This window comes from Cajanus cajan, chromosome 9 (assembly GCF_000230855.2).
Source record: "Cajanus cajan strain Asha chromosome 9, NIPB_CcT2T_4, whole genome shotgun sequence".
Classification (NCBI taxonomy): domain Eukaryota; kingdom Viridiplantae; phylum Streptophyta; class Magnoliopsida; order Fabales; family Fabaceae; genus Cajanus; species Cajanus cajan.
Window position 1 is genome coordinate 56048340 of NC_138525.1, and position 9878 is coordinate 56058217.

The following is a 9878-nucleotide window of genomic DNA, read 5'->3' on the forward strand; positions in this document are numbered from 1 at the left end:
GTTGCTTTGTCTATACAGTGAAATTTTTTGCCTCAATAATGATGAGATATTGTCTGCTTTGGGTCTTAGCCCTCACAGTTTTACTTTTGGTCATCACTCAAAAGGCCTCTCAATCATTAAAGTATGTTTGTGCTATATAAGTTGTTATTTCTTGTTTTATTTTATCGATGTGGGACTTGTTTGTATCCCAACAAATATCTTAGTTATTGTCAACCATGTTAAGTCATTCAGAAAATCACAACTCGGAAAAAAGATGGAATGACAAAATTTTCTTTTCATGACATGAATCCAAGAGTTTCTCGGCAAGGAAAACAAAACATAAAATATAAAAGGTTGCTTGAACCTGCATGTCTTGCTACAAATATATTTATTCTAACCAAGTTCCTCTATGGACTACCTTTGAAAATTAGCCTTAGAAGGTCAAACTCCTTCCAAAATTCCTAATTAATCCCTACTGATTCAGTAAGACATCCATGCTGATTTACTAGTGTCTGATAAGGGCATGGTAATAGCAAAACCTGATTCTTGGTGGTTAAGTTTCTCTAGGAGATCCTTTATTAGGTTGCCTCCTATGTATGAGACTCCTGAGGCTGCAAGTGCCAATGTAACATAGTATGACACAGTTTTAATATAGGATTTGGGTGGTGAGCTTGTGTAAACTTTCCCAATAGCAAGTAGAATGATGCACACAATAGAAGAAGCTGCTACTGAGGCAAGCTTAACTTCGGTGTAGTAATTCTTATTGATCAAGACGCCATAGATAACAAGGGGGACAGCACCAAATATCAGGAATGATAAAACAGCTACAACAGCATGAAGCAAGAAGTTCGCTCTACGTCCAAGTAGTTCTTGATAGCGATCTTGCACATTTGTTTGCACTTGATCGCCTCCGGTGTGATCATTTTTCAAGTCAATAAGCTGTGAAAAAGAGAGCATTGACTTAGTTTTCGTGTTGCTTTAGTTCAAGAGAAAAAGGCTTGACTTAAATGGGTCCATGGTGCATTTCAGGATTTGAACATGATAATCATATTCAGAACACTTGATCCCAGCTATCAGATCACACATTCATGCACTATGTTCTAAACAGACTACACGTGATGATGTATAACTAGAACATAAAAAATTAGCCATCCTTACAAATAACTAATCTTTAGCATAAAAGGTATTATTATGATAAGATAACGAGAGCCACATACAGCAAGATGTTTAAAGACACACAAGAGCAGCTAATAGTTATGATTGCATTTCAACTTACCATATTATATTAGTCATTCATTCTTCAACTCTCCATAATAATATCTCAACATCATATTTCAACAATAAAAGAGTGCTAGAAACTAACAAGCTCTTTCTAACACATTTTTTCTTAGCTAAAATTTATTGAAAATTATAAAATTAGGAGAGCTTTGTTTAATGAGAAGTAAGACCAACCAAAATTTGTGATTTTCAATAAATTTTAGTTGATGTATTCAAAAGAATATTAGAAGATGTGTTGCTAGCATTCCTCTAAAGCTATATTTTTTTTCATGCACAAACAATATGTAAAAAAGGAATGCCAAAGATTGATGATACAATTTATAATTACGAGATTAAAGAGCACATGGAAGCTCACTCACATTATGACCAAGGATGAAAAGTCCACCAATGATATTTGCAAATCCCAATGCTATAATATTCACTACAATAAACAAGAGATCAGAAAATTAATTTGTCATCAACCAATTTTTCATCTTTTAAGATATGAAATAACAAATTAAAAAAATTGAAATAACCCCTCAAGAGTATAGATACTAATCCTAGCAATCTCATGAAACCAGGAGATAGAAGGGATAGTTCTAAATTGAAGTAGAACTACTTGAGAACCAAGAAAGCTTAGGACTCAGATTTGACTAACAAGCATCATATATGATTCTGTACACAGGCAGAAAATTTTGAAGTCTAACAAATACACTTGGTATCTTTTTTGTTTGAATATTTAAAAGAGGACATGTTGGGGTACAAACAAGGTCCCACATCAATAAAATAACAATTTATTAAATACACACATATTCCAATGGTTGAGAAGTCTTTTAAGTGATAACCAAACGTAAAATCGTGAGAACTTATGCTCAAAACGAATAATATCTCACTATTGTGAAGTTGTGTGTGAAATACCCTTATATAAAATAACAAAGTTATAACCCTCCTCTTGATATAAATATATCCTCTCAAAGAAGTCGTAAAAAATAACCCCAACACATGCTTCATGGAATGAGGGAAGATCTGAGTATGTGATCACTTCATGTATGGAATATTTTACCAGCATGCTGCAAGCCTGCAGCTTTGTGTGTTATTCATTAATTATCAAAATGGTCTAATTTGTATAAAGTTTATAGTCTCACCCATGACCCCTTTTATCTTTAGATATTTTTAGCAAAGTTGTGAACACCAAGCATGACTTAATTTTTTAAATACATGTATTAATTCATACAAGTGAAATAGGATAGAAGTCATAGACAAGGAGCATCACTTTGCACTAAAGTCATGACCTATAGCCGCAAAATCTTTGTGAATTCAAAGTCACGAGCCATGGCTCCATCCATACCACAAATTTGAAGAGCTCTAGCTCCATCCCATGTTATTATATTAAATTCTTGTAAAATATTTTGAAATTATATATTTGTTAGCTTATTTAAATGTAGGTTTGCCGGATTAGTTAAAGGGCCTCACTACTAAATAAGCTTTTTAGCTAGACTAGACTTTTTAAAAGCCTTAAAAAGACCTTTGTAATGTAAATGAAGGTCTTAGTTTTAGGAAATAGGCCACTCTTGTTTAAAGTAAAGACTAAACTATTTTCAGCCCCAATTATACATGTATTATCCAATCAACCCCCTAAAGGAAGAGAGAGAACACTTACATGGGGTAGCACCCGAACTAACAGCAGATGACACAATTCCTAGGCTTGTGATTGACTCAGCCAGACCACCATACACAATGCTTTTAAGTATTTCCCATCCTTGAGGTTCACCAACTTCTTCGCTTGGTCGTTCATCAACTTGTACTAGAGTATGTGATCCTGTTATAATAGCACCTTCAGGTGGCATATTATCTGCTGTCAGGGCTGTTGTGGATTTAAACGATTCTCTCTCCACATCAACTATCACTTCACCGCCTGCACCATCATAATAACTGTGGTTATTACACAAAAGCAAACATGGAAGATATCTTGTGGGAACAAACATTGTAAGTGATACAAGTGAGCATGAATTGCTATATATTGGTGATTAACTGATGATATTTATTTCATGTACATACCTGCATTTTGTTTTCCGGTAGAAGAATCTAGTTCCTTGCCAATATCCTTTTGCACATGTGCAAAATCTGGTTTTGATGGTAAGATAGCATATATTCCAGAATTTTGTTTAATACTAGCTATATCATTTGCAAGTATTGCACTGCCAGATGATTGAATTGGTGATGTTACTCCTTGTACCGAAGAGGAATAATTATTCTCAACAATTTTTTGTTTGTTGTCCACATCCTGTAGTGATTCCTCAAGGACTAGTGACCCAACAGTAGTAGAAACAGGAAATTCAAGTTCCCCTTCATAAGGTTTCAGAATGGTATCTTTTGCAGTTTCTTCAGCTTTAACATTCATCTCGGTTGTAGTAGCAACTGCTAATGTAGCACTCTCATATTTGTAAACCTTCTCAATAGAAATGCTCATTGACGACTTAACTTCAACATTACCTGCTTCAGATGATTTATAAAAGCGAGCAAGAAATGAATTGATGGAATACATAACATAGGAAAGTATGAAAATGTACATTATGTATAATTAATAGGTGCACAGATGTTTCATATTTTCATTTTAACTATTCCAGACGGATAGCATATTTCTATTTCCATATTCATAATGCACGATCGAAAATGTATGATTTTGCTAAATTCTGCTTTGAAAGGACCTGATATTAAAAAAAAAAAAAAATCAAAGAATTATTTTCTTTAAATATCAAGCATACCTGTCTTTGTTATATCTGCTGAAGCATTCTTTTTCTCTCCCTCATTAATCATCGGTTTTCCGTGCAGTAATTGTTCCATTGTCGAAAAATCTATGAAATCTTGCTCAACTTTCTGCACTCCATTCATCAAATCACCAGCACCTTTTGTACAAGACTGTATAGGTGACAAATTCTGAAACAATGAGTCCAATAATTCTTGGTCAGCCAATTAATAATCTCTTGAAGCTGTACGGAATTTGATGTCATTCTCTGTATATGGTACAATCTTTAATTGACTTACAGTTGATGAAATCACAGAATTCATTCCTTCATGATCACGATTAATATCTGGCGTAGTTTTTACATTCTTAGAAACAGATGAATCAGCAAGTGGACCTTTTGGATGAGCAATTTCAGGGGAGGTTAGCTCATCTGAAGTAATTGGTGCTGAGTTATGCTGCTCAGCAGAACCAGTCCTAGAATAATCAAGGGACGCATCACCTGCATAATTATATCAAGAAAATAAGCAAATTGAAGACAGATTGATTTTGTAACAAAAAGTTTAAATCTTGAGCGAAATTCACTGCATGCAAAATGCATGATTTCCTGCATTTCTCAGTTTGCATTTCATATGATTCAACTATTCAAGAAAATGTAAAGGAAAATATGAGAAACTCTATTAATAGGAGATTCAACAGGAAAATAAACAAGGAGTATAAACAATTTGAAATGCTTCTTGGAACAAGTTTTTCAGTAAGCTAAAATATCACATGGAAACATACATATAAAAATGTCTGAAGGAATGTTGTCCATTTTCCATTGTCAAAATATATTCACAAATGACTGAAAAAATACTAACAATAAATGAATTAAAACTCCAAAACAGTTATAACAGTGGCATAGTTAGGATGGAAGCCCCACAGCCCACTCCTGGTGGGGCCAATCTTCAAATAAGCATCATCCTTGTGAAAGTGACTTCTCAAAGAAGTACCATACTAATAATATTTATTTAAGAAATTTCTTACTAGCTTTTTTCCCCCTTTTCAAAGTAAATAGAGATCTGAGCCAATTTGCATTGGAGCCTTGTGGATTTGAAGGATTCTGCACATTGCTTGCAGGTAGATTTGAAGGATTCTGCAAATTGCTTGAAGGTGCAATAGAAGGAGTTTGTGCACCTTCATTCTTGTTGGCACCACCAAAATTACGGAATAGTTCAAAACATTTTCCTGTCCAAATTAATGAGATTAGTAATGAAAAGCACATAATCATCACAAATCAATCAAGATACATCAAAAGAAAACATATAGTTTGCACTAAAGTAATTTTTGCACACATGTTAGAATGATAATTCTTGGAGATATTAAAACATTTGTTTGTTAGCCTTAACCTAATAGCTTAACTTTAGGTTGAGTTGGTACTTGACAACGACAACTTCAAGCATATTAGAAAAATATGAATGTTCGATTCATAATCAGATCTCTTTAAATGGCATATTTTTATGCCTCTTAAATTAATGATAAAGCTTCCTTGAAAAAGTGAGTAAAACTTAAAATCAAAGACCACACTATGCTTTGATCACTGAAAAGGTAATCCACTTACCACTAGGAATAAAGAAGCTGAAGCATGATAAACATCTGAATACTTCTGGTTCTCCATGAGGCTGATTATCATCAGCAGGTGGCTCTGGACCAACAATGACAGATTCAGATGTTACATTTGCATGTTCATCCTGGTTGCCTTCAGGTTGTGCAGAACTATCTACCAGCTCCGAGCTACCTATAATCTCCAACTTATCACGCTTGGCTTTGGTATCTGATTTTTGAAGGTACCTTTTTCTTTTTTTGAGGATAACCCTTTTAGTAATACAAGAATGACAGTTAGGACAGTACAAGTCATGCGTCTCTTGTTTAGCCAACACTGCCTCAACATCAAATTCTTCCAGCTGCTGATCAATCTCTTTTATCAAGTTAGGAGCATCCTTTGTACTAGTTTCTTTATGAAAATTTGTAACAGCTGTAGCTTGTATGTCAGATGAATTATGAATATTGGATAATTCTGGAATGGAAGGGAGCTTGTTGTCCACAGTTTTCATACATTTATCAGTGACTTCGCTGCATAGACTATTTTGAATAACTGACTGATCTGTTTGTACATCAATTTCTCTCTCCCCCAGATTTGTTGGATGGACAGACCCAAAAGCATCACCATTTTGAACTCCATTAGGTCCATTAACTTCATCATCTGCAAGCATGTCACATATAACCATTTCAATACCAAATAGCTAATGGAAAAGAAAAATTAGGATCACATATTTATAAATGCCCAAAATTAGTTTAAAAGACATGGCTATTACAGATTACTCTATGCTATACAGATCTGACATTGTATATATTTCTTCCAAAATCATAAATGGAAATCATAACAGAATACTAATAGAGTAATAGTACAACCAAAATAGCAGACATAGCAACTGTTACAGGATCCGAGTGAGTACCACAGTACCACTAGTGGTGCCAACCGAAAGAATAATTCAAATAAATTAAAATCTGATGTCTAAGCATCTCTCTTGATACAATAGAAACATGAACAAGAGCAGAGCTTGTTTCCATATTAACATTCTAACAACATAAATTTTTTAAGCCAAAAAAGTAAAATTTACGGTACCAATTTCATCAAATTTACAATAAAAGTTACTTCAAGTCCTCACAAATCAATATGGAGAATCCATCTAATTGAAAGGCTATTCAACTAGCTGGTCACATCAGAACTGCTAATGTGTGTTCTAGAATCTGGGCATCCACTGACCTTTAGTTTCACAATAAAAACATGGTCCATGTTGAATCATAGTTTTGACATTCATCATCAAGTCATGGTAACCCTTAAGATTCCAATTTGGCACAGTCCAAGGACTGTCAAATCTCTTGGTCCATGTGCAGTGGTGACATTTCCACATTCCTTCAAGCATAAAAAAGTGGCAGCATGTTTACTAAACATCAGAAAAAGAAACTGATTCCCAGAAATTTGGTAAAAGAACATTTCAGTTGAGCAGAAAACTGTGTCTTATTATTTTGGTCAGTTCCAGTTAACTTATTTATATTGGAGATTATCTTCGTTCACATGTAAGTGGTACTCATGAGACAAGCTACAATACCAGTATGGATTGAGTACTGTCTTCCACTACCCGGACACAGTCTAATTTTAACCGTTATGATGTGCAGATACAATACATGTATCAGATACGATACATATCTGATACAGTAATACAATTATTCTAAAAATATATAAGATAAGATAAGTGTAACATACATATGTGGAATATATATATATATATATATATATATATATATCAAAATTCATAAAATACAATAAATATATAATTGCAATTCCTCAAATTCAAATTGAGAAAATACTTCTTGGACTTGGACATTATTAAAAACAAAATAATTTTAAACCTAAACTCACAACGAGACAGAACTTCAGAACAGCCAAACTAGTACCAAGGCACATCACAATTCACACAACAACTTGTTAATTTAAAGAAAATCATTAGGAGTGAAAGTGATGCAACAACAATCACACAACAGTGGTTTCCTGAAAAATGTAGCAAACAATCTAATAAGCCAAAAGAGGAGTGCATTTTATCAACCAAGAAACTGATCCTTTCTCCCAAATAGGAAGCCATAGTACACCAAAAACAAGAAAGAAACCCAAGAGAGAGGTGGCGAGGTACCTTGTTGCTCATCAAAGTAAACACTGTTCTTATTCTGTGACACAGCAACCCCACTTATGACCTCTCCATTTGTTGCCACTCCTGCAAATTCTGCCACTTGTGCAAGCCCAACAGCTTCATAATCTACTTTATCACCATTAACATGGTTGCTGTCTTCACCACCATCTCCTATCTCAGCAATTTCTTCCTCTTTCTGAACAAGAGATCCATCTGGGGCTGTGACCACTGAAAAAACTCCATTGCTATGTTCACTCTCATTGCTACTTGAAGAAGAAGAAGAAGAAGAGAATGTTACTTCATTTGTTAATAGACTTCCCTTGCTATGTGAAACAGATTGCTTTCTTATCAAAGCACCACCTTCCATCATTTCTTCTTCTTCTTCTTCTTCATGAGTCCATTGATGTCCTTCTTGTTCCATTGATGTTGGCTACCCCAAAAGGAAACAGACAAAGAAACTGTGACAAGATTGGATTTTTTTGGGTGTTGAGTGGAAATTTAATGTTGCCTAACTTTTAGAGTGTCCACTCTTTTGCATTAATGATATAGACTGCACCTTCCACCTACAACGCGCATGGAAAATGAAGATATAAAATATTGAAGAAAAAATATACCCAGTGTTTAAGTCAACTGTTTTAAGCTCAGAAAAATACATAACAAATTACAATAATTCTGTATCTTCCTGTAATAGTAGTAGTATCTTGGAATAAGATCTTATGCAATTTGAAAAATTGCATCAGTTCTCATCCGTTTATTAATTTTAATGTTTAATAGTTTTAATATTTAAGGAATAAAAAATAATTGCAAGATTTAGAAAACTGGACACTCTTCAATAATCAATATTCTTCCAACTGGAGAAGATCTAGACTCATTTTGCTGATTCTGTTAGTTGCTTTATATGGTATATATTAAATATTTTAATAAAATTTTAAAACATTAAATTTACTTGTTTTCTTAATAGTTTTCAATTTTATTAATTCTTCTACTTCTTTAAATTATAAGTATTAAATATTTTTATGATTATAAGACATTATTTATTTATTATTTACTTTTTTTAAAATATTAGAAAAATTGTAAGTGAATATATGTTATCAACGTGTTATTGATTTAAGATGACTAAATTCAATCTCAATCTCTTGAATAAGATATCAATTTGAGTGTTGTAAATGAAATTGAAAGAAAAAAAGACTATAATAAAGATGGTTTGTGAAGTTTTTCAATTGAGATCATTTACCAATGGTGAATATAAAATGATGATAAAAAAAAATATTATTTATTTAATATTTTATGAAATATTAAAAATTGTAAAAATATTTGTGGGGTGATGTACTATTTTTTTGGAAACAATTAAGAATTTACTTAAAATGTACTTGTATTCAATCATAAATTATATATAATTAAAAAACTATTAATTTCTGTAACTACCATTTTAAAAATTATACTTAGAATGCATTTCAATTAGTTAATAGGATATTTATAATTAGTAATTACATAATACATGAAGTTTGTTTCTACTGAAAAACTGTTTTTTCTGATTTTATCTAAAAATTAAATAAAACTATTCATAGGCTAATGGGACCAACTTGGATCTTCAAGTCTTAAGGTGTAAAGTACGAAAGAATCGCCTTTTCTTTTCTTTTTCTTTTCAGTGACTAAGAATGAATTGTTTTTAATTTCTATCACATGGCCGTTTTTAATTTTTTACGTTTTATTACCAAGTTAATTAAATCATTTTATTTATACAATTACATAAAATTAATTCTACTGTTTATTTTTATTTAAAACTCAAATTATTATTTCTTATTCAAATAATTGAGCTTTTAAAATTTTATAAGTCAAAAAATTTGAAAACATTTTTTTTTTTTTGAAAAGTTTTATAATGTGAGATTAAATTTTAAAGGGTAAAAAATTAGATATCTTTTTTATTTTTAGACAAAATATAAAGTTTTAGCTGGCTAATATTCTGGATTAAAAAGGGTTTAAAAAATGTCATCAATTTACTTTGTTAAAAAAGTTAATAGAAAACACAAATAAAATGATCATATTTATTTTATTTGAAAAAGTAAAGGTTAATTAAATAAAAACGAAGACAAAAATGGAGTCAATAAAATAAAAAATAAAAAATATTAAAATACTTTTAATTCGGGGAAAAAATGAAAATGTATAACATA

General features: G+C 32.0%; 1 protein-coding gene across 3 annotated transcripts; it reads right to left on the reverse strand.

Moving 5' to 3' along the window:
* Nucleotides 1–250: 250 nt before the first annotated feature.
* Nucleotides 251–8539, reverse strand: LOC109794571 (membrane protein of ER body-like protein). 3 transcript variants are annotated; one of them, XM_020354017.3, is made up of 10 exons: nt 7711–8539; nt 6786–6935; nt 5580–6221; nt 5006–5206; nt 4282–4481; nt 4002–4173; nt 3295–3732; nt 2897–3151; nt 1617–1678; nt 251–918 (listed from the first exon to the last, which is right to left on the reverse strand). In XM_020354017.3, the coding sequence occupies exons 1-10, from the start codon at nt 8126–8128 to the stop codon at nt 460–462; spliced, it is 2997 nt and encodes a 998-aa protein (XP_020209606.1). In that variant the 5' UTR covers nt 8129–8539; the 3' UTR covers nt 251–459. The 3 variants fall into 3 exon arrangements, with proteins under 3 accessions (XP_020209606.1, XP_020209610.1, XP_020209618.1); XM_020354021.3 differs by having other exon boundaries at nt 3295–3729; nt 7711–8536; XM_020354029.3 differs by lacking the exon at nt 6786–6935 and having other exon boundaries at nt 7711–8535.
* Between the last annotated feature and the right edge of the window lie 1339 nt (nt 8540–9878).

What these genes read in the sequence shown, in the direction of transcription:
- LOC109794571 (XM_020354017.3), bottom strand. Translation starts at nt 8,128, where the DNA reads ATGGAACAAGAAGGACATCAATGGACTCATGAAGAAGAAGAAGAAGAA. An exon ending in TTTTTATTGTGAAACTAAAG is followed by an intron (nt 6,222 to 6,785) that starts GTCAGTGGATGC and finishes ACATGCTTGCAG; the next exon opens with ATGATGAAGTTAATGGACCT. An exon ending in AGCAGATATAACAAAGACAG is followed by an intron (nt 3,733 to 4,001) that starts GTATGCTTGATA and finishes AATCATCTGAAG; the next exon opens with CAGGTAATGTTGAAGTTAAG.